This window comes from Oryza brachyantha, chromosome 6 (assembly GCF_000231095.2).
Source record: "Oryza brachyantha chromosome 6, ObraRS2, whole genome shotgun sequence".
Taxonomy (NCBI): domain Eukaryota; kingdom Viridiplantae; phylum Streptophyta; class Magnoliopsida; order Poales; family Poaceae; genus Oryza; species Oryza brachyantha.
Genome location: NC_023168.2, coordinates 9,425,489 through 9,450,217, shown reverse-complemented (window position 1 = coordinate 9,450,217; position 24,729 = coordinate 9,425,489). Strand labels below are relative to the sequence as shown.

Sequence of the window (24,729 nt, the reverse complement as noted above, 5' to 3'; positions counted from 1 at the left end):
ACTCACGGATAGTCAACAACAATGTTAAGAAAACTCTCCGAAGGGTTTAGAACCTATTGCCAAAAAAACATCCATCCATGTAAGCATATTAAGTAGAAAATGTAATGCAAGCATTGCGCTTCATAGATCTCAATGGATGTAAAATAATACTGCCTCTTTTCGTAATATAAATGATTTTATTATCATGAGATATTATTTTATTGCTCACTCAGTAACTTTTTGCACTATTTTATTTCTTCACTAGTACCGAACACTCTATCAGCAATGGTTCATTTTCTTCAAGGAAATACGGTCCATTACGGATAGCCGGTTCATTTTTAAATGACCTCGGATGAAGAAGATTCATATATGAAAACTATAGATCTCATCCAGAACTCCAACTTTGTAATTGAGAACGTTTTAATTTAAGATCATATAGAGATTAAAATATGTATTATATGATTTCAAAATGAATAGTCAAATGAATAAAACGAAAGAAGCAATCAAAAGAGCTTCATAGGTGAGATGGTTACAGCTTATAATTGTAGATAGAGGTGGATGTCTTGAGTTCGAATCCTGAACTTGCACATATACATGATCGATGAATATGAATATGAATATAGATGGTGCAAATGAATATGAATATAGATGGTGCAAATGGTTCCAAGCATGGTAGATAGTAAAATTATACAACTATTCTTTTTTTATCTCGAGTGTATTTCAATAACGGTTCGTAATCATGACCTGTTACAGATATACCATTTCTGTCACGGTTCGTAACCATGACCCGTCACAGATATATCATTTCTGTCACGGTTCGTAATCATGACCCATTACGGATATATCATTTCCATCACGTGGGTTTACCCGTTACCGATGAATTTTCATATCAGTAACCATTTGCCCGTAACGGAACCAATACCCGTTATCGATAAGGATATTTACCCGTAACAGATAAGGTGTTCTCTACTAGTGCTTCCAACAACCACCTTTTAGTACCATGACTTATCCTTTTACTACATCCTTAATTTCTGAAAATAAATGTCATAATCCCTTATATTATGGGACTGAGGAAGTATTTTGGATATCTCCAAAAACAATCATAAAGTTTAAAATTAAGTTATCTTTTTAGTTATTTTAGAACAATCCACACCATTTACCATTAATGTTCAAATGGCATTATGAAATGTACGCACTACACCACAAGAGCCACTTCATTTTCCCACTAAGGTATGATTATAATATTAGTTGTTATCATTTCAAGGTCTAGAAAGTAGACAAAAATTGTGAACCTCCGATTTGGCTTTTTGTTAACACCAAAATTTGGTAAATTTTCGTGTTGGATTCAGATAAGAAAAGGTGCAATCGCCGATAGAAGTTTTATCCGGAAGAGTTCAAATTCAACAGGGAATCATGAAGACTAAGGCATGGCGGCGTAAATTTATCTATTAATTAGAGTTAGTTAGGATTTTATTTGATCTCTAAAAGAGTTAGAGTCCGATCGGGACTCGTGTGTGTTAGAGATAGAATCTACATATGAGTTTGTTATTTCTTTTTATCTAGTATGAGTCGTATGTCGTGTCCAATATGGACTAGCGTCCATCCGAGGGTATAAATATGTATGCCCAGGTTCATTATAAATCATCTACACATCAATTAGATCGATTACCACCTGTGCATCGCCACCCTCCTAACCGAGGTTTTAACTCCGACGGAACTTGGCACCTAACGCGGGGCTGCATCGCTTCGATCTTCGGCGAAGGGGTAAGTCCTACGTTCTGACGGGCCAACGTAATCGCATCGGCTAAATTATAACTGTCTTGGTTTAGTGTGATATTCTAATCTGTTTGTGTGATTACTAATTATCGTATCAGTTTCAACTTAAGTTACTTTTGTATCTTGAGTTGATCTAGTTGACCACTTTGGGCGCTCTACATTGGTTTGGTATTTCCTATTTGACACATTTAATCTAATACCATCTCGGTTCAGTCCGATCTAGTCGATTGTGTTTATCAGATGGTTTATATCAGATCAATGTATTTTGTTTATTATTTTATCAGAGTACCAGCTGATAAGTTATTAGTCATCGTCTTGTTGGGTTGATAGCAATTTAGATTTGTTTAATATTTAACCTGACATTGCTAGTCGTAATCTTGAACTGTCTCAGTTGGGTTCAATCTTCTATGATTATTCTTAGCAATCTAGGCTATATATTTTATAGATCTTGGTCGTTTGTCAGTCGTTTATAGCCGATGATCTTTGCCGATCTACATGCTTATCATATTTACATCAATAGAGTAGCCAATTGCCTCACTATGTTATTTTTATACCAATCGGCTTGATTTATTTAGATCAGCAGTTATTTATGTTGCATCGGTTTATGAGAATTACATGTAAGTTGGGTTTAGCCGATCGTAACATATGATTCATTGTTTATTCCAAGTAATTCGACGGTTTATTTATTAGCCTTATCGATCTTCATGTTTCCTATAATTGTATCATGCTCGACTACATATTGTCTTGGTTAAGTCCGATCTATGTATGTTTGGTTCGATCTGGTTATAGGGTCTCGTCCGATCGACTAAGATTAATAAGTAACTTGGCGGATTACGTTGGTCTAATATTTAATTGCGGACTATTTCTATTAAGTTTCTATCCGATCTAAGCTTTTTACAACCGATCGTTTATCCTATCTGCTAACCGTCACGGCATCAATATTAGATTGACTAGATTATTAGTTACCTATTGGCTCGATATCCGAACGTCTTGCTTTACTGTTTATCTTGTCAGTTGTAAGATCAAACTGACTGGCACGCCCGCGCAATCTAAGAATTTAGGTCCTGCACCGGAGCTATCTAAGATTGACTCCAGGCCTTCGTGTGTGACACGTCAGATCATATTTTTGACGTCAACACTTTTGTGATAGATGGAATGTGATTCCCATCACACACTAGTAAAACTAAATTACTTTTTGCATATAATATCTTACATTTTGATTTCTTTTCGCTCCTTGTTTTATGCTTGTGGATAATGTATGGTTTTTTTTACATTGGCCAAATGATAGAAATGCATAATAAGCATAGAATCTATGTACTTAATTGATTTTTCCATAGAATAAATTACGTTGTCGACAATTGACATACCTCAAGCAAAGGTGTAGTTCTCTTACATTCGTATGTAGAAAAGGTGCCATCTTTATTCTTCAAATAAGCAAAATAAGGATTAGTACATCGATGTTACAGTGCAATGGATTTGTATAACATGTCTAAGACTTCATGCCATATCGTCAAACAAAACAACAGTTATAGTAGAGAATAAGATATCATAACAGATGGTCGTGTGAATATTCTTGTCTACATCATTTTTTCACATCATCAACCATTCATCTGATTATTTTTGCGAAGAAATTTTATTTATTGGCACTAAAATGTATCTATAGGTCTTGCGCCCCACTGAAAGAATTGCCATCGACAATTTGTTGCATCTCATGTGTACCAATCACACAATGCATGTTTTCCAAGTATCCTTCCATTTTCATGGAGACGGTGCAAATTTTCGTCGTCTTAAAAGATATATTAAATTGGAAAGCCTCCTGCACCACCAAACCACAAGACAGCAAGTGCTGCGACAAGTATCCCAATAGGGTCCCAAAATAACCCCACTGATACTATACACGACATCAACTTCTGTGAACAAAGATACTTAAATAAACTGAGTGTTTAGATAATAAAATGGCCTGATGTATGTTGCTTGCTTCATTAATTAGCAGTTCACACAATTTAATATATGTTTGTAAACGCGGGGCCATGCATGACATTCTACATAGCACAAAGCAGGAGTTGTCATATTGCATGTTTGTGGAAAGTATGTGGAAGCATACATGGTGCTTCGAACAAACAGTGCCAGATCGATGTAATGGCACCAATTGACAGTGACCAATATTTATTACTACGCTTTTCTAGTTGTTTATGTGTAGAAAACATCTCCCAAAAGGGATAAAATTAATGTGTGAGGTACGTATTTAACCTTCGCGAAAAAGGTTTGACCATGGCAAGTTTAGAAATTTTGGCCCATAATTAACTAGTTGGAGGCACTGTGGAGTGTGGATCCAATCCAATGGGAGTTTCCAAACAGGGTTTTAAAGGATAAGATCTGATATTGGATAAGTTCCATCTTAACTTGCACGAGATCAATAAAGGACACATTACAAATGATTCAAGTTGAAGTCATACCATAAAAGATAGCAAGCAATCCAATGCATCGTACAATCTTTCCCCTTCTATGGGATCTCCAACAAGATCAGGAGAGATCTTAGATAGCAGGAATAGTGCCTAAAGAAAATCAAAGAGAGTCATTGGAAATGAATTAGAAAAATGATCTGATGTATTGATAACTTATAAAACTTTTCAGATATCCACATTCACATTCACAAAAGCAGCACAAAGTGGGCTAAAAAAGTGGTCCTTGACATGATTGATGGCAATACTAGAGATGGCACCATCTGCATTGCTGTGGGAATTTGTTGATAACAATATTAGAAACAAAATAAGAATAAACTAACTTTGTTAAAATTTGATGGCATTATGGTGAATAACTATGTCAAATTATAAAAATTATAGTCCTAAGGACGTATTTACAACATTAGACGTTGTTAATGGCTTATATCGAAAGAAAGGATAGGTTACATAAATAACAAATGGAAACATTAATTATCACATCTAGTCGAATAGAAACTAGCACCCAGGGCGCTATTAGCAGCAAGGGCATATCCAAGCTTGACCCTAGGATTGGACTAACACATATGGTGAAAACAAGCCCATGGAAATGGGCATTGAATTCCATGTCCAGGCATATGGCTCTGTTTGGTTGGCTTGAGGACTCGGCCAAATAAAAAATTGTTGTGGCAAACCTACATGATATTTAGATAGAATATGCATATAGAGTCATGTATAAGAACCACCTGGTTTGCAGCATTTGCACCAGAAACTATTAAAAATAGGAATACATATTGTTAACTTTGACTTTTATAACAGTATACACTCATGATATGATTTAGTCATTAGCCATCGAAGTGTTGAATCAATGGATGCTCTAATCATGTAGTGTTTACGAATAATAAACAACCGATCATATGTCCATATATATAACCCCCAAGATTATGTAACTAGTTGGATGGCTGAAGAGAGGCACAGGCAGCTTAATTGGAAATCACCATCATCGATCATGTTGTGGCCTTGAGCTCCAGTGTTTTATTTTTGGTTGCATGAGCCAATATAATTTAGGCCCTATTTAGTTTGCAAAAAGAAAAGTTTTAGATATCACGTCAAACGTTTAACCAGATGTCGGAAGAGATTTTCATACATGAATGAAAAAACGAATTTTATAGCTTGCTTGAAACCCCGAGATGAATCTTTTGAGCCAAATCAATATGTCATTAGCACATTAGGGTTACTGTAGCACCCATGGCTAATCATGAACTAATTAGGCTCAAAATATACGTCTCATGATTTTCCCACTAGCTGTCCAAAGATTCTATATGATGTTTTTGGAAAAAAAATTTTACAAACTAAATAGACCCTTAGCTGTCTGAGATCACGAGGCTGATCTTGCGTTGACGATTTAGGCCAAGTTCGGCAGTTTGGATTATATTCGGTGTGAAAAATAGAGTAATAAACTAGTACATAATTAATTAATTATTAATAATAAAATTATATTAATATGATTTTTGAAAGTAATTTTTCTATAAAAAATTTCACAAAAAATTATACCATTTAGCATCTTAGGAAACATACGCGAAAAAAACAACGGAATTTAGAGTCAATAGTGCTGGAGTCGAGCGCGGCCTTGGGATACAAACCAAAACAAAGATCCCTGGCAAAGGTGTCAAGCTTCTGAGTCCTGCCCTAACATCGGAAAAATCAAGGCATGTTGAAACAGTGCAACACGGATGTTTGGTGGAATTGACTGCCTGACAAGATTAGAGCTTGGCGTGGAGACATGGAGTCGAAACTACAAGCTGCCAAATCCAGTGGAGTCATGAAGAAAACTGAGAAGCTTTGTATATCTGTAAAACTCAACTCAGATGGGTATTTTTTTTTTCACCCCACATGGACTAGTAAAAAAACAAGTAGCTCAATTTATTTTTAAAAAATAACTGATGCAAAAAAAATGTCTTATAGATCAAAGATTTGAACGTTCTAAGAGGTTTTGGCATAGGCAGAAATTTATCGATGCAGAAACTGAAGGTAAATGGTGCTACTTTGACCTCCAAAGGATTTCAACAGTGCTCTTTAATGGTTTCATATAATATTATTGTTCTAAACAGTTACTCCCTCGGTATAAAAAATATATGGCTTGGTTTTTTTAAAACAAATGTGAAATAATGTACGGCGCACACATTTTTCAAGCCACAAATTTATACGTAACTATTGTAGTACTAAACAATTGATACTGGCATTCAAAATTTGCCCCGCCAATTTAGAGTCCTAGTTTTCCCTCCAACAACGTCTAATTTAAATTTCTTCCTATTTTACCGTGACCACTATCTCACTCGCAAACATTTATGATTTATTTAAAGAGGGACATCTAGGTCATTTATTTCTATACTAATTTCACCAACTCTCTCATGGAATGAAATTTGTTTATCGATAAGGAGAGTAGAAGGAGAGGATCATTGGTATAAGCGACTACAAAATATACGCCTTACATTTTTTCTACAGAGGGGGTGAAGTTTTACCAGAAAATAACAGTTGTTACATCTTAGACTAAGAGTGTAATAAGTAGATTATATTGATCACCTTAAGAGCTTCTGCAGTACAGTCTGATACAGACCACCCGTTATCTGCTGTTGAAAGTGTCCACGAACCCTTGGATCTATGGCGGTAATAATCTCCACTCTCAGGATGATTTTCAAGAACCTTTAAGTACAAAAATGAATATCAAAATTCAACATCAAAATATTAATTTCTTTTATGTTACATAACACTATGAGATAAAGAGGATTGAACCTGTGATTTTTTTATGAACTCATGGGCTTTTCGAAGTGTCTCATGAAACTCATTAACAAGGTCTGTAGAACAATAGGCTTGGACAATAAAAGAAGTTTGCCAGGTTTGAGAACCATCATATACCTATTGTAAAGAAATTTTATCTCATTAGTAAATTAACTAATATCATTAGATTCGAAACGAAGTTTAAATACTCTCTCCATTCCAATTAATATAAAAGCATTTATGGCTATTTACCTCAATACTTTATATAGCCAAGTTATGTTTATATTTTGGAACATATAAGTAGTTAAGAAAGAATTCACACGAATTAGCACCGAAGCCTTCTCATCGAAGAGAAGGCAAGCATCAATTCTATACGAGGGCATAGTTCCAAACAAATGAATACTTAAACAAATGAAAAAATATTTAACTGGTTGAGCAAGCTGAATTAACATTTTTCAAAACCGTTCAATCTACTGACGATGCAACAGCTATAGTATTGAAAAATTGGCTGTAGAACACTGTAGTTTTATTGCATTTTCTGAAGGATAATTGTTAGATAGGTTAGTTAGCTTCAGAATATCCCTTACAATTAACACAAAATTGACCTTTCTCAGCATTCTCCCTCACTTTAACCTCTTCCGCCACATTTTCACCATCAAGCTGCAGCCGAATTGGTATAAACCGTCAGTTGTCGGCGGCGCTAGCGGTCAGCTCTGTGAGGGGAGCAAGAAGGCTTGGTTTACCTTGCCCATGAAAACCTCCCTCAAAGGTTGGCATGCGGCTTGGTTTTATTGCACGAATCTAGTCAATTCGCCCCCTCCTTTTGTCGGCTATGCCCCAGTAGTGCAAGATTCATGGTCTTCGCTACCCACCTCCGATCAGATGCCGTAGGTCAATTCTTTGCTCAACTTGATTGAGAACCTGAAGCCCGCGGGCTGGTCTCACTAGTGTCTGGGCGACTCGGCACTTTATTCGTCGATGGATCCAACCTCTTGAGGACTGGGTCCACTTCACATTCGACTACAGTAGGAGCGACGACCCGATTAGAGAGGTCTCCAAGGTACTGTCAGCCGCAGCGATCAGGTCCCAAGCCAACCGCCTGTTTGCACCGAACACCACGATCTTTGTCGATTGTCGGCCTTTGTGTTGGCTCAGGACCAGCACCAATATCTCTCCTATCCCCAAAGACGGGCTTCACCCGAGCTCAAGAGGGCGGTAGGAGCATCATCTGATGAGCCTACCGTGAAGAGGTTGGTCTTCGACCCTGACACCGAGGTTCTCGGGGCACCAGAAGACACCGATGCGCCTAGCCCGACAAGGTCTCCAAATCCTCCCCCTTTGTAACGCCTGAGGAAGCCTGTTTATAGGCAGGGATCGAAGTGACTAGCATGAATCTTTCTACAGAGTACTTTAATTATGCAATCGTCCTGATACCCTTCCTCATTGTCTCAGGAGGTCAAGTGATATCGACCCGGCTAGCCCAACCGGGTCCGGGGTCGTGCGACCCCTGGCTCCCACCTTGGCGGTGATTCCTGCGACGAGCTGCCCGGCCATGGTGGCATTGACCACTCCTAGTGTTGTGCCCTCCGCCGTACCAGCCGAGGCAGTGGTCTCTTGCCAACCGACCAGCGTCAGCACCGCCCATGCCCTGAGGACAAGGGACTCCTCACTCGGGTCCCCAGGGGCGGCTAACCTGGAGTCGCCTGCAGTTGGTGCTACTTCGGAGGTTGTTCTTCTTGGAGCGCCTGACCCGGTTGTCGGGGCCGAACTTAGGTGAGCATTCCTCACTTGCTTCGTATCTCTATCTATGCCCCGACTAACACCTTTTCCTGGCTCAGCCGCTCCACACATCCGTGCCCTTACCAAGCACCCTTGCAGATTACCGAGTTGAAGGAGGGTTAGACCGACAGGATCACCCTCGACCTGCCCGACGATGTATGGGACATAGCGCAGATCGAGAGCCACATTGAACACTCGATCAAGCTTATGAAGGTATGCCTCTTACCCTTTAATTCTATCTCCACACGTGTCCAATGACTCATTCTTCGTTTGCAGGCTATCGAGGCTCGCTCAGTGGCAAAGTCGGCCTTGCGTTCTCTAGGCCCTCGTTTTGAAGCCCCCGCCATGATCTGAAAGGATCGCGATGAGATACTGGAACACACGAAGGCCATGGTGAGTCATCTGCAAGGTGAGATATAGCCAAACTTCGTGTGGAGGAGGTATCAAATCTCGCCCGGATTAAAGGTTCGATGATCTAACTTTGGCTGTGATTCTTGCCCTGCAATCTGAGCTTATTTTCTTTTGCCAGATCAAACCGCTACCTTGGGAGAGCTGAAGAAGGCGAATATCGGGCTTCAGGCTGAGTGCACCAGGCTCCTAGCTATAAACGCCAAGCTTGAGACTGAGCGCTCGCAACTGTCAGCCACAAAGGCCGTTGGGAGAGCTGAAGAAGGCGAATATCGGGCTTCAGGCCAAGTGCACCAAGCTCCTAGCTATAAACGGCCACAAAAGCCGTGTTAGAACTTGAATGCGCTCGGCTCAAGAAACATATTACCACTACCGAGGAAGTGGGTAAGTCGCCATAGCCCAACTTCTGCTTGTTCCCACTTGTGTTCCCTATTGACGCTATCTTGTGGTAGAGATCGGTCACCCATCCTAAGATTGCTCCAGGCCAAGCACACTTAACCTTAAAGTTCTCTCGAGATAAGCTTCCGAAAAAGAAGTTGCAACTTGTTGGTATGAGTATCTATCAAATCCTATTAAACCTTGGGCTGGGATGTTACATACACCCACCCAACGTCCCCGTCGATCCAACATAACCACACTTGGGCAAACAACCAGGAACGTTCCCCTCTTGGCCACATCCGTGTGTCCAGGTCCGGCCCATGTGCCATGCCGTGTCCCCGCAGGGCCTAGGCGCCCGTGAAACCGCGAGGGTCGGCTCTGATACCATTCTATCACGCCCCAACCCTAGGAACCCCCCTAGATCGGGCCTGTGCTCTAGAACATCAAGACTTCCCTCACACAACCAACACACATGTCTTTTCTGCGCACTTTGTCCTCACTCATGCGCACCCGAGAAATGACTTCCCGGTCGGTCACCCATCCTAAGATTGCTCCAGGCCAAGCACACTTAACCTTAGAGTTCTCTCGAGATAAGCTTCCGAAAAAGAAGTTGCAACTTGTTGGTATGAGTATCTATCAAATCATATTAAACCTTGGGCTGGGATGTTACAGCCACCGAGGCCAGGACCAAGGCGGCTAAGCTGGCTCGGGATCAGCTTGTTACGGCTGGCCTGGCCATCATCGGACCTAAAGATTCGCTAGCGCAGGGTCCCTCGTCAATCAGTGTGGACGACGTCATCCGAAAGCTCAAGGAGGTGCCTGCGGCTCATGGGGTAGAGCTACGGGAGACGGCGAAGCTGACGCCAACCATGTAATTGCTGTCATCAAGTCCCTCTACCCTCGAGTGGAGATGGATGCCGTTTGTGATGGCTTCGCCGCCGATTGTGATGAGGAGACTGACAATCGAGGCCAAGGCGGCCACCGACTCAGTTGCCGACATGAAGAAGACAACATTTGTTGATCTATTTGCCCTGATCCCTCTATCGTTATGCGTTTCTTTGTCATGTGGTAGATTGACTTCATAGCGTGTGCCCATCCCAACAGCCCCCGGGCGTACTTAGCCAGCACGGAGCTTGGTGTTGTTTGCCCGGATCGGTACGGTAAATAGGGTATAGCAATGAGGTTGTACAACCATATCCAGACATTGATTCAATTAACAAATAAGGAGCTCATGAGCAGTAGACTTATTTGATGTGGAACCTGGAGGTAAAGTACATGGCAGCCCCTGACTAGTCTCTCGAGGGGAGAACCGCTCGGCGAGGATAGACGAAGGTTTAAAAAGAAATGAAAAATACAAGAAATGGACTATGTGTAGAAGGGACGTAGTTGTTTGATGTTTCATGAGTTTTCAAGCAGCCTTCCGTCCTCCATCCTTAGCCGATATAAGTCAAGCCGAGTGATCTCGGCTATGATGTAACGCCCCTCCTAGATCAGAGAGTCCTTGTGTCGGTCTTTTGTGGTCTGTACTTTGCATAAGACAAGGTCGCCGACCAAGAACGCCCGCCCGCGAACATTTTTATTATGGTATCGGCATAATCCTTGTAGGTATCGTGCTGACTAGATGGTTGCGATATAAGCCAAGATGATATTTTGTATGAAGTATTTCACATGCGCCGAGTCGATTGTGGTCACTGGTTTGGCTTCTATCCACCTTCTATCCACTTGGTGAATTTGTTGATGGCGACAAATAGGTGGGTTAATCCCACTGGGGCTCGCTTGAAGGGCCCGACAATGTCGAGTCCCCAGACAGAGAATGGCCATGAGATCAGGATTGTTTGCAACTCCTATGCCAGCACGTGTGTCTACCTAGCAAAGAATTAGCGCCCTTCGCACTTCCTGACTAGTTCTTGCGCATCCGAGACGGTAGTTGGCCAGAAGAAACCTTCCTTGTATAACTTTCTGACTAGGATTTTCTTGCCTTCACCAGGGAGTACACAGCGCATAAGGATGCCCGACGCACTTCGAAGTAGGAGTTCACCGTCCGACACAAGGTAGTAGTACCTTTGTTGTTTGACGCGCTCGGTTTTCACCCTTTCTGCCGGGAGTTCTTCCTCTATTAGGAATTTTATGAACGGTGTTCTCCAGTCTTCAGTGATGACCGTGACCGTGTGATCGTCAGGGGTTAGCGACTCAGCAGACTCGTCATTTTCTGCTTCGTTAGCTTTATCACTCAGAGTTGGCTTAGCATCGGCCTTTTTCTTCACTGTTGGCTCTGTGAGGTGCTCAACGAATATGTCAATCGGTACTTGCAGGTGTTTCAATCCGAGGTTGGCTAATTCGTCTGCGGCTTCGTTGTTATGTCAATGGACATGAACCAGCTCAAGTCCATCAAACTTGTTTTCGAGTTTGCACACCTCCTGTCGGTATGCTTGCATGTTTTCGTCAATATAGGTCCATTCATTCCTAACCTGGTTCACTACTAGTTGGGAGTCCCCACGAACGAGCGACCACCTAATCCCGAGGGATATAGCCAACCAAAGCCCATGGAGGAGTGCTTCGTACTTGGCTATGTTGTGTGAGGCTGGGAAGTGGATTTAGAGCACGTATTTGAACTTCTCGCCATTGGGCGATATGAGTGCCACTGTAGCCCCAGCCCCCGACATACACAGGGAGCCCCCGATGTACATCATCCAGAGCGGTAGCTCTTTTGACATGGTCCCCAATTGCACGTCTATCCACTCAGCCACAAAGTCCGCGAGCGCCTATGACTTGATTGTGGTTCGAGGCTTGAAGGTGATGTCGTATGGCACAATTTCCAATGCTCACTTTGCGATGCAGCCCTGTACCTTCTTGTTGTGAAGGATGTCATCGAGTGGGTATGACGTGACAACCAAAACCGGGTGAGCTTGGAAATAGTGGACTAGTTTCCTTACCATGATTAGGACGCCCTAGAGCAGCTTCTAGACCTAGGGGTATTTCATCTTGGACACCCTAGGTACTTTGCTAACGAAGTAGACCGGCCGCTGCACCATTTGACCGTGTCCATCCTCCTGATGCTCAACCACAAGGATCGTGCTGACGACTTGTTCGGTGGCCGAGACGTAGAGTAGGAGTGGTCCACACGAGTTTAGCGAAGCTAGCACGGGGGGAGAGGTTAAATATTTCTTGAAGTCATCAAAGGCCTCTTGAGCTTCGGGCGTCCATGTGAAGTGGTCGGTCTTCTTCAATAACTTGTAGAAAGACATCCTGCGTATGCCGAGTAGTGAGACGAACCGACTGAGGGCTGCCATGCACCCGACCAGCTTCTGGACGTCTCAGAGCTTGCTGGGTGGCTTCATGTTGAGTATGGCCTGGATTTTCTTTGGATTTGCTTCAATGCCTTGTCGAAAAATGACAAAACCGAGGAGCATTCTAGAGGGGATGCCAAACACAATCTTCTTGGGATTTAATTTCATCCTATATCGTTGAAGGTTATTGAAGTTCTCCTGCAGATCGTCTAGGAGATCATCCTTCTTTCTCGACTTGATGACTATGTCATCAACGTAAACCTCCACATTACGCCCGATTTGATCATGGAGGCAACCTTGGATCATTCGTTGATAGGTTGCTCTGGCGTTTTTTAGACTGAACGACATTGTGATGGAACAGTATGCGCCGAATGGTGTGATGAAGGCAGTTTTCATTTGATCCGACTTCCTTAGGCTGATCTGATGATAGCTCGAGTAGCAATCGAGGAAGCTGAGTAATGCATGAGTTGGTCGATGCGCGGGAGACCAAACGGAACCATACGGCATGCCTTGTTAAGGTCTGTATAATCCACGCACATTCGCCATTTATTGTTTTTCTTTTTGACCAAGACAGGATTTGCCAACCAGTCGGAATATTTGACTTCTTTGATGAAGCCATCCTCGAGTAGCTTGGTCAATTCCTCCTTGATCGCGTCCTTCCTGTCCTGTGCGAAGTGCGAAGACGCTATTTGATCGGCTTGGCGTCGTCTTTGACATTCAAGGAGTTCTCAATCACTTCCCTAGGAACCCCTGGTATATCAAATGTTTTCCATGAAAAAATATCTTTATTATTTTGAAGGAAAGAGATGAGCACGAGTTCCTATTTGGGATCTAATTGGGTTCCTATGAATGTAAATTTAGAGGGGTCGGCCGGGTCGAGGGAAATCTGCTTCTTCTTGTTAGAGGTGATCTTCGCAGTCTTTTTGGATGGCAAATCGTCATCCTCTACTTTATGAGTAGATTCTTCACGTATCTGCTCTCAGTCGGCCTTCTCCTCGGCATGCTGTGCGATCTCGCAGCTCTCCGCTTCGCAGTTGAAGGCTTGCTTGATGTCGGTGCCTAGAGTGATGACTCCATGGGGCCCAGGCATCTTGACCATGAGATACGTGTAGTTCAAGATCCCCATGAACTTTGCCAGCATAGGTCTGTCGATGATGACATGGTACGCTATCTCGAAGTCAGCGACTTCAAAGGTGACGTTCTTTGTCTGATAGTTGTTCTTTGTACCAAAGGTCACCGGAAGAGTGATTTGCCCGAGTGGTGTTGTCGATAGCTCGGGAATGACCCCGTGGAAGGGTGCATTACTGGGGCGTAGCTCAAACCTCGGGATCTTCATGTCGTCCAACGTCTTGGCGAAGAGGATGTTGAGGGTGCTTACGCCGTTGATGAGCACCTGCTTCAACTTGATGCTCTTGTTGACTAGGGCCAATACCAGTGGGTACCGCCCCGGGTGAGCCACTCGGTCGGCATGATCCAAGCGGTCGAACGTGATTGGGACTTCAACCAACGTAGTTACTGGGGGACGTCCACCATTTTGGTGTTTATCTCCCATGAGTGAGCTTCTTCTTGCGCTTCAACGCATGGGCGAGTAGGCCACCAAAGAAGTGGTTTAACTTGGCTTGCGGGTCCTAGAAGTCGTCGTCTTTCTTGTCTGCGTGTTTGTCTCCCCGCGAGGTGGACACCGCGTCGGCGGCGGTTGAACAGGAGTTGGCTATGTCGAAGAGGTCTTTGACGGTGGTTGGCTCCTTCCTCGTGAACTTGGCGATGAATGAGTCATCTCTCACACCTTTGTGAAAGGCGGCGATGACCATGTCATCCTTGATGTCTGGGATGGAATTGCGAACCTTCGAGAACCATTTAATGTAGGCCCGCAAAGACTCGCTTTTCTTTGTTTGACTTGGTACAAATCGTACTTTGTCCTTGTCCTTTCACATCTGCCCTGGAAATTGGCGATGAACCGATCGTGAAGCTCTTCCCATGAATTAATAGATTGCTTGGGGAGCCTCGACAACCAGTGTCCAGCTGAATCATCCAAGGCGACGGGTAGGTAGTTGGCCATTGCATTGGTGTCGCCTCTTGTAGCCCGGATGGCCATGGTGTACACTGTGAGCCAGGTCTTATGGTCAGTCGAGCCATCATACTTCTTTATTCTTGTCGAATTGAAGCCAATCGGCCAAGTCAACTGGGTTAAATTCTTTGTAAACGCCAGACACAATCCATCATGTCAGTGTGAGAGCTCCTAGGTGACCGATGTCTAGACGCTTGACTATGGCTGCGATGTTCCCGGTCTCGATGAGGGTTGTCCCGACGGGCATTGTGCTGGTGTTCAATCTTACGGCGGAGGTCGGAGGGGTCCTCCTGATTGAGGCGCCTCTTTTCTACCTTGAGATCTTGGCGTTGCCGGTCTAGTCAGCGGATCTCGTTGTCGATGCGACATTGTCTCTCAGCGGCGTCCCTCCTCTGTGTCAAGTCGGGAGAACTACGATGCGACCTATTTTCAATGGGTTGCCGTGAACTAGTTGGCCGCCTGGAAACGTTCATCCTAGTCGACCTTGCCGATCTAGACGACTAAGCCTCCAAACAAGCCACACGTGTCCCCGTGGTATGTTGAAGAGAATGTTGGATCGCAATAGTGGTTACCATGGCTTTGATCTTGTTAATGGTTTCAACCACGGGGATATCTTGCTGCGGGAGCTGCTGGATCATGACGCCAAGTAGATCGGCAGCCGCTCGGACGTTCTGTTGGGGCGTCTTAAAGACGCCGTGCCCCTCAACTTGTGTTTGAAGCAGGTTGCGTTATATCTTCCAGTACTGGATTCGTAACTTGACATGTGATTACGTCGCATGTTGATCTCTGTCTTCTCGCTCTTGGCGTTCCTTGTCATCCTAGAGTCGATGCTCCTCAGCCAGTCAGGCCACCTCCTTCTCTTGGTGTCTGCCCTTGAAAGTGTTCGTAGTCGGCTTGATGGTGGCGAAGACTTCTCTTGGTGGCACAAAGCTTCCTGTGCTGCTGCGAGTCTCGGAAGCGTCGACCAAAGTGGTCGGCACTACCTCGGGCTTCATCCCCACCTCCATCAGGACGACGCCTTAACTAGCCTACTATTCGACCGACTTGGGAGATGGCATCTCAGTATCATGCGGCCGAGATTGGATCTAGATCTGATCAGATGCCTTCGTGTCGGGCTCGAGCTGACAAACCTCGTTGTTGGATTTAGCGGAGCTCGAGTTGGTGTATGAGAGCGCGCCGAACTGGTCAGTTTGAAGCCAGATGCCCGGCTAGAACTTGAAGGTTGAACCCGGCTAGAACTTCCTCTTCATGATGTTGGAGCTGAAGTCCATCGAGCTTTGCAGAAAAAGAACCTTGAAAAAAAAAGAATAGCATACACCCTACTTGGCGCGCCAACTGTCGACAATTGATGTCGCCAATAAACTTATAGGGTGGCTATTAGGCTCGGAACTCGATGGTTAGGATGAAAAAGAAGGTGATTTACCTAGGTTCAAGCTCTCGGCTGGGTGAGATAATACCCTAATCCTGCTCGGCTATGGTATTCGATATGTGTGTAACCGTCCCCTGGCGGGGTGCCCCATACCACCTTATATAGTGGGGGGTAGGGCTTATAGATATGATGGAGTCCTAATCTGATAAGACTTGGATCTGGTATACACGACATGCAATCGAGTAGTTACCAAACTCCTAGTCGATACCATATAGATATAATCTTCTTCCTATTCGATGCCCCTTTGACCGTGTGTACTCATGTGGTCTACGGATACCCCTAGTATAGGTATCCTACAATACGGTTTGGATTGCCGAAACACTAGATGATATTCTGTGTGAAGTCTCTCGCATGCGCTGAGTCGATTGTGGCAACTGGCTTGGCTTCTATCCACTTGGTTAATTTGTCAATGGTGAAGAACAAGTGGGTGAAAACCCCTGGAGCTCGCTAGAAAGGCCCAACTATATCGAGTCCCCAAATAGCGAACGAACATGAGATTGGGATTGTTTGAGTGCCTGGGTCGACACATGTGTCTGCCTTGCGAAGAATTGGCACCCTTCGCATTTTCTAACCAGCTCTTGTGCGTCCGAGACAGCGATTGGCCAGAAAAAACTCTGCCTGTACACTTTCCTGACTAGCGTCTTGGCGGAGGCGTGGTTGCCGCAGAGACTTGAGTGGGCCGATTGAAGGATTTTCTTTCCTTCATCGGTGAGTACGCAACGCATGAAGATACAAGTCACGCTTCGATGTGGGAGTTCACTGTCCGACACGAGGTAGCAGTAGCTTTGTCGTTTGACACGCTCGACTTCCGCTCTTTCGGCCGAGAGTTCTTTCTCTGTTACAAATTTTATGACAGCGATCGTGCGGTCACCGGGGCCAAGTTCCTCGGCTGGCTTGTTGTCTTCCCCTTCATTGGTTTTATCACTCGGATTTGACTCGGGCTCAGCCTTTTGCTTGACTGTCGGCTCCATAAGATGCTCCACGAATATGTCAGTCAGTACTTGTAGGCATTTTGACCCGAGGTTGAGTAATTCGTCTGCGGCTTCATTGTTGTGCCGAAGGACGTGTACTAGCTCGAGTCCGTCGAATTTGTTTTCTAGCTTGCACACCTCCTGACAGTAGGCTTGCATGTTTTCTTCAATGCAGATCCACTCGTTTATGACCTAGTTGATTACAAGCTGGGAATCCCCTCGAACCAGCAGCCGCGTAACCTCGAGGGATGTAGCCAACCAGAGCTCATGAAGGAGTGCCTCATGTGACATCCGAAGGGATCCGTCGAAATACATTGAATTTGAAGCACATATTTGAATTTTTCACCGTTGGGCGATATGAGCACTACTCCAACCCCAGCCTTCGACATCCGAAGGGATCCATCGAAATACATTGTCCAGTGGGGTAGTTCCTCTGGGTGTAGTCTCAAGCTGAACGTCAGTCCACTTGGCCACGAAGTCGGCCAATTCCAATGACTTGATTGTGGTGTGGGGCTTGAAGGTGATGTCATATGGCATCATCTCTAGTGCCCACTTTGCAATGTGACCCTGCACCTCCTTGTTGTGTAGGATTTCGCCGAGTGGGTATGACGTGATAACTAAGACCGGGTGAGCTTGGAAGTGGTGGACTAGCTTCTTTACCGTGATTATGACGTCATACAACATCTTCTGGACTTGGGGTGTATTTCAACATGGATTCCCTGAGTACCTCGATAACGAAATAGACCGGTCACTCTACCGTCTGGACGTGCCCTTCCTCCTCACATTCAACCACTAGAATCGTACGGACGACTTGTTTGATGACTTTTTTCGATGGCCGAAACATAAAGGAGGAGTGGTTCGCTCGGGATCAGTGAAGCTAACACGGGTGGAGAGGTCAGGTATTTCTTGAAGTCATCGAAGGCTTGTTGGGCTTTGAGGGTCCATGTGAAGTGGTCAGTCCTCTTCAATAGTTTGAAGAAGGGCATTCCACGTATGCTGAGTCATGAGACGAATCGACTAAGGGTGGCCATGCACCCGGGTAGATTTTGAACATGCTAGAGCTCGCTTGGCGGCTTGATTTTGAGTATGGGTTGAACCTTCTTTGGGTTAGCCTTGATGCCTTGTCGGGAGATGACGAAACCAAGAAGTATCCCAGAGGGAACACCAAACACACACTTTTCAGGATTTAGCTTTATCTCGTATCGTCGAAGGTTGTTGAAAGTTTCCTGAATATCGTCTAAGAGATCGTCCTTCTTCCTTGACTTGATGACCACGACGTCGACGTAAGCTTCCACGTTGCGCCCAATCTGATTGTGGAGGCAACCTTGAATCATTCGTTGATAGGTTGCTCCTGCATTTTTCAGACCGAGCAACATAGTGATGTAGCAATACACGCCGAATGGTGTAATGAATGTGGTTTTCATTCGATCCGACTTCCTTAGGCTAATCTAGTGGTAGCCTGAGTAGCAATCGAGGAAGCTAAGGAATTCGCAGCCAGCCGTCGAGTCTACAACTTGGTCGATGCGCGGAAGACCAATCGGATCTTTAGGAAATGCCTTGTTAAGCTTCGTGTAATCCACACACATTCGCCACTTGTTGTTTTTCTTTCTGACTAAGACCAGATTTGCCAACTAGTCAGGGTACTTGACTTCTTTTATGAATCACGTGCGAAGCGTCGCAACCATTGTTTGATCAGCTTTGCATCGTCTTTAACAGTGATGAGCGCGAGTTCCTATTTAGGATCGATGGATCGCTTGGGGAGCCCCGATAACCAATGTCCAGCCTAGTCATCCAGAGCGGACGGTAGGTAATTGGTCATTGCTTTGGGGTCGCCGCCTGCGGCCCAGATAGCCATGGTGTACACCGTCAACTAAGCTTTAGGGTCGGTAGAGCCATCATACTTTTTAATGCCAGTCAACTTGAAACCAGTCGACCAAGTCAACTGGCATAAATTTTTTGTGAAGGCCGGGACGCCGTCAGTCATGTTAGTGTCAGAGCTTTCGGGTGACCGATGCCTAGATGTCTAACTACGGCTACGATGTTCTCGGTCCTGATGGCGCATGGCTATCCCGACGAGCTTTGCATTGGTGTTCGATCTTGCGGCGGAGGTCGGAGCAGTCCTCTTGGCTGAGTCGTCTCTTCTCTGCCTTGAGATCCTGGCGTTATCGGTCCAGTCTGCAGATCTTGTTTCTGTCGACGGCGTCTCTCCTTTGTGCCGAGCTAGGAGACCCACGATGTGACCTATTTTCAGTTGGTTGCTGCCCACCAGACGGCTGCCTGGAAATGTTCAGCCTAAATCAAGGCGATATAGATGAGCGACCCTCTGAACGAACCGTCGGTGTTCCCCAAGTGCATTGAAGAGAATGCTGGATCGCAGCATTAGTTACCATGGCCTTGATTTTATTGGTGGTGTCGAACACAGCCAGTTCTTGCTGCTGGATCACATCACCGAGCAGATTTGCAGCCACTCGGACGTTCTGCTGGGGCATCTTAAAGACGTCGTGCCCCTCTACTTGAGTTTGAAGTAGGTTTCGCTACATCCCGCAAGATTGGTTTCGTAGCTCGACATGCAACTGTGTCGCACGCCGATCCCTCTCTTCTCGTTCTTGGTTTTCGCTCTCGTCCTGAAGTCGGCACTCCTTAGCCGGTCGGGCCACCTCTTCCTCTTGATGCCGGCTCTCGGAGGTTTCTGAGGTCGGCTTGACGGTGGTAAAGATCTCCCTTGGTGGCACGAAACTTCTCGTGCTACTGCGAGTGTCAGCATCAACCGGGGTGGCCGGCACCAACTGGGGGTTCATCTCCACCTCCATCAGGATGATGCCATAATTAGCATGCTGGTTAGCCGACTTTGGAGATGGCATCTCAGTATTGTGCGACCCAGATTAGATCAGGATTTGATCTAGTACCTTCGTGCCGGGCTCGAACTGGCAAACCTCTTCGTCAGATTTGAAGGAACTTGAGTTGCTGTAGGAGAGCGCACCGAACTGGTTAGTTTGGAGCCGAATGCCGCTGAACTTGAAGGTTAAATCTAACAGAAACTTCATCTTCATGACGTCGGAGTTGAAGTCCATCGAGCTGAACTTGAACTCGATGGTTAGAACAAAGAAGAAAACGATTTACCTAGGTTCAGGCTCTCGACTGAGCGAGATAATACCCTAATCCTGCTTGGCGATTGTAATGCATGTGTATGACCGTGTCCCCCGTGGGGTGCCCCATACCCCTTATATAGTGAGGCATAGGGTTTACAGATATTGTAGAATTCTAATCTGATAAGACGAATATCTATACTAATTCAGTTACAACTCCGACCAAACTCCGGTTGATACCATGCAGATATAATCTCCTTCCTATTCAACACCCCTATGACCGTGTGTATTCATGTAGTCTACGGATACCCCTAGTATAGGTATCCCACAAAGATAATGCCACTTGTGTTGTTTAAATGAAAATTGGTTATATTAACATCAATATCACTAAGCATATTCCTCCTAAATTATCGGCAACATGGAGAAATAAAAATCTTGCAAACTAAGTCGGGTGATAATCTTGTTGTTTATTCATAAAAAACCACATTCCACATTCTTTAAATGTATTAAAGGAATTGGTATGAGGAGACTTAAAAGTCTGCAGGATTTAGTGAGAGTATTTCTCTAGAAAATAACCTATTTCCATTATATTATACTCTTTTCTTTGTATGAGATTTTCACCTTTAGGTTTTTCTCATTCAAAGTTTTTAACGAGGTAATATCAACACAAGCCCTTAATATATCACGTTATTCTCCTTATTTTTCCCATTGGGTTTTGAGGAGTTTTACTAGATTTATCTAAATAATAAATTATAGTTATATTTCAAAGATTTTATTTACAGATATTCCAAATCTGGATTTGATCAAGGTGGAGTGTTATGAAATATTTGGAGTGATCTCATCCATCCATAGGAGAGATCTCATCCATCCACGTACAAAACAGGTTACTAGGAGGAGAGAATGATTCACGTGTTTATTCTCAGGTTTCTCCCTCCAACAGACGTCTCTCTGTAACGAGTACGGCGTTTTCAAACATCGTATTCCCACGGTTCACACTGTATTCCCCTGTATATATTAAATTGACAATGAATGAAAACTCTGACTCATTCCTTTTCCATCTGTCTTAATTTCTCATTAAAACAGTTTTGACTGACAAATATAATCTGGCAATCTAATTTGTAAATAAATATTTTGTCTTCTAAAAAATATGAAGGATAAACAAAATTAAATGTGAATATCCAAAATATGAATGATAGTGTATTCAAAAGATTGTTTGAAATACACATGGGTTCTTTAGTTTTTGTTTTCCAATATTAAAGAATTACAAACTTTGGAAATTAATTTAAAAATAATATGTAGCTGTATCCATCTTGAAATTTTCATTAAGTATAGATTAATGAATTAAACAATTATCAAAACATAGTTTTCTTAGACTCTTCTCTTAATATAAACCGTTACAATTCTGTAAAGAAAAATATATTCAATATGCAACTAATATTTGTAATATGTATCAATAAATAATCCGTGCAACGCAGGCTAGTATGAACTATACCCTGTGGTCAATCAAGCATGCATGTAGGTTGTTGGAATAGCTTTCACCATGGCAGCTAGGGAAAGAACGAATGGTGCAATTTCTTATAGTCAAGTCATCCTTTCTAAACAACTCAGTACTATGCTTTTCCGTCATTTTTTTTTTCAGATAACAATCTTAGCATGCTGAACACGGAGAGAAGTACCAAGATCTGTATAAGAAATCACACGATAATACCTGTGCCGTCATGCCATCTTCCGCAACCCATAAAAAATCATATATCCTTGGCAGATGTAACTTAAATGCATCTGAATTTGGATTATCTACCCAACAACAAATCATATTGAGTCCCTATAAATAAACAAACATTATTTGTTGACGAGTTAGACCTAAAAATAAATAATCATGTCCAAAAAATTAGATTGTTCAAGGGAAATGAAATGAAAAATGCTAAATGTCAAACACTTAATTTAGTAATAAAACCGTAGATCCAATACACACATCATGAGTGTGATTCTGAAATTTATTTAGTTTCAATAGTATTGCCGAGAATGTATAAAGTTAGAGATGTAAACGTAGTGCTAGACAGACCAATACTTATACTAAGCATTAAAGTAATTTGTGCAAACAAACCTAGATCTAGTGCCATAAAAACAAGGTCCCAGCAATCACTACTGCCAGTTCATATGATGAACTGTCAGCAATTTGTCCGTGCTTGTTCAGGTTACATACCGGTAGTGATAATTCAAATTATACTATTACAGCCAGTACATTTCGAAATTTGAATGTTCGATCTGGATACTCTTGTCACTGCCAGTTCTTTATAACGGGGTTTAGATTGATGTTTATTTAGTGGGTGAAGCCATGAAGCTTGGAAACAGCAATAGCTGCATAAGAACTTCTGCAGACATTACCTTGATAATTGGGCATAAATTGATATAATTAGTGCTTTCATCTTCATAACGAATATGTTTCATGAGGGTTTCTAATGCTGCACCTCTTAATTTATTAACTGGCCAAACATTCAAAACTGGCTCCACGACTTTATTGAGACAGGTCCAAACAATATTTTGTATAAATGACCGTGGATAACGAAGGTCCTCCTGCATGCAACAATAGAAAGAACAGCGAGTTGAGCAGTTACAAAAGTTGTACGCTCATTTGTCTCGATACATACTAGTGAAAAGGCCACAAGTTTATTTCTTATGTGGAATTAAATTGGCCATTAATTTGAGGTAAACTTTGCACAATTTAGAATTCCATATTCAGCGGTATAATCTAGAATTCCATATTCTACAGTTCTCATATTTTCTAATTACCGAAACATTAACTTAGGTCACCAAAAACACCACTCTAATATCAAGTTAACTTACTTTATCAACAATAGTAAGAGGAACTTCAACTAAAAACTCAGTGCAACATGTAGAGCTGATTCTCCAATTTCAAAGGAACCAAGTGCCATAGCATTTCTGTCTTTGTACTGGTTTCCAGTTTTGAAGGAACCAAGTGTCATTGTATAAGATTAATTAAGAAACATAAATTTACTAGGGAAACCGTGGGGCGAAGCACATAGGAACAAATAATTTGCACAATTTAACGTATAAAAAATTTTGAACAGATGACTTATTTGCACAAAAAAATACTTCTCGAACTAATGTTTATGTTTGAGGATAGGAAAAATCTCATTGATACAAAACCTTAGCACACATATTGCGAGCCATTTTCCAATTAATCTCCTTATATGGTGCAGTATAGATTTCATCTCTTATTGCTAATATTGTTGGCGTAATTTTCCCAACAAACTTTTTACCATACAGATATGACATTGGCATATAAACCATTCGGCAAAAACACCAGAATCGTCCTGACAAAGAAAAAGTTCACCTCTATTAGAAAAAGTATTACAAAATAATTATATATACAATGTTTGAAGATGTTAAATTCTCTATATTCATTCCCTTCTACCAATTTTCGAAAAATGCAGACTAGCATGCACTCAACAAATGACGTTGATATCAAATTACAAGGATGTCATGCTACCAAGTATTTTGAGCCGAGAAATATACAATGTATTACACAAAATGGATAACCTGATCCGAAATCAGTGAGTGAACGAGACTAAACTACATGTCAGCTTAATTTACACGCACACATATATATGTATGTATATATATATATAGGAAAATTAGATTCTACTACCAGGTGTAGCTACTACCTTCACGTCCATAATGATAAACATTTTTATAACTATTTCTGCTTCCACTCAACAGAAAGTATAGACACTATTAAATCACATATAAATGATACAACTATATGTATACAGCTTGTACTTCATGTTAAAAGAGAGTAAAATATGTATAGATGTGTTTCTGTATCTTAGACGTGAAGAGAGTAGCTACACCTGGTAGTAGGATAGAGGTTTCCTATATATATATATATATATAGCAAGACTAATATGTGCACCCCTTGGTACCTTGGTATAAGCTATTTTACACCCCTCTCACTTCCAAGGCCTCATAAGGCTCATCCCACCTCCCACCCCTCTTTTCTAGACCCAAAAATCACCCTCACCTCAATTAAAGATTGGTCAAATAGTTACCCGTGGGTCAACCCCCTTATGGGCTTCCCCTCATGTCTATCTAAGCCCACCTCTCGTCTCACAGGAATTCTGCAGTAACACAAAGGAAAAAATATAGTAACACGATAACTAATTTATAGTAACAACGTCGAAACATACCCATGAGGGATTTAAACACATGAGGGATCTACTTTTTTAAAGCATTTTTTCTAATAATGTGGTACAAATATTTTTAAAAAATAATATACGACATAAGAGATAAAGTTGTTTAAAGTTTGAAATCTTAAGAAATATCTATATGAT

General features: G+C 42.7%; 1 protein-coding gene across 1 annotated transcript in view; it reads right to left on the bottom strand.

Moving 5' to 3' along the window:
• LOC102703694 (achilleol B synthase-like) overlaps positions 1 to 24,729 on the bottom strand; it is a 43,963-nt gene that overhangs the window by 2,639 nt on the left and 16,595 nt on the right. The window contains exons 6-13 of the mRNA XM_006656911.1: positions 23,546 to 23,712; positions 22,763 to 22,951; positions 22,086 to 22,199; positions 6,987 to 7,109; positions 6,777 to 6,896; positions 4,212 to 4,310; positions 3,123 to 3,179; positions 7 to 53 (exon numbers count right to left, since the gene is read on the bottom strand). Of these exons, the coding sequence (XP_006656974.1) occupies positions 7 to 53; positions 3,123 to 3,179; positions 4,212 to 4,310; positions 6,777 to 6,896; positions 6,987 to 7,109; positions 22,086 to 22,199; positions 22,763 to 22,951; positions 23,546 to 23,712 (916 nt within the window). The remainder of the gene's footprint in view (positions 1 to 6; positions 54 to 3,122; positions 3,180 to 4,211; positions 4,311 to 6,776; positions 6,897 to 6,986; positions 7,110 to 22,085; positions 22,200 to 22,762; positions 22,952 to 23,545; positions 23,713 to 24,729) is intronic.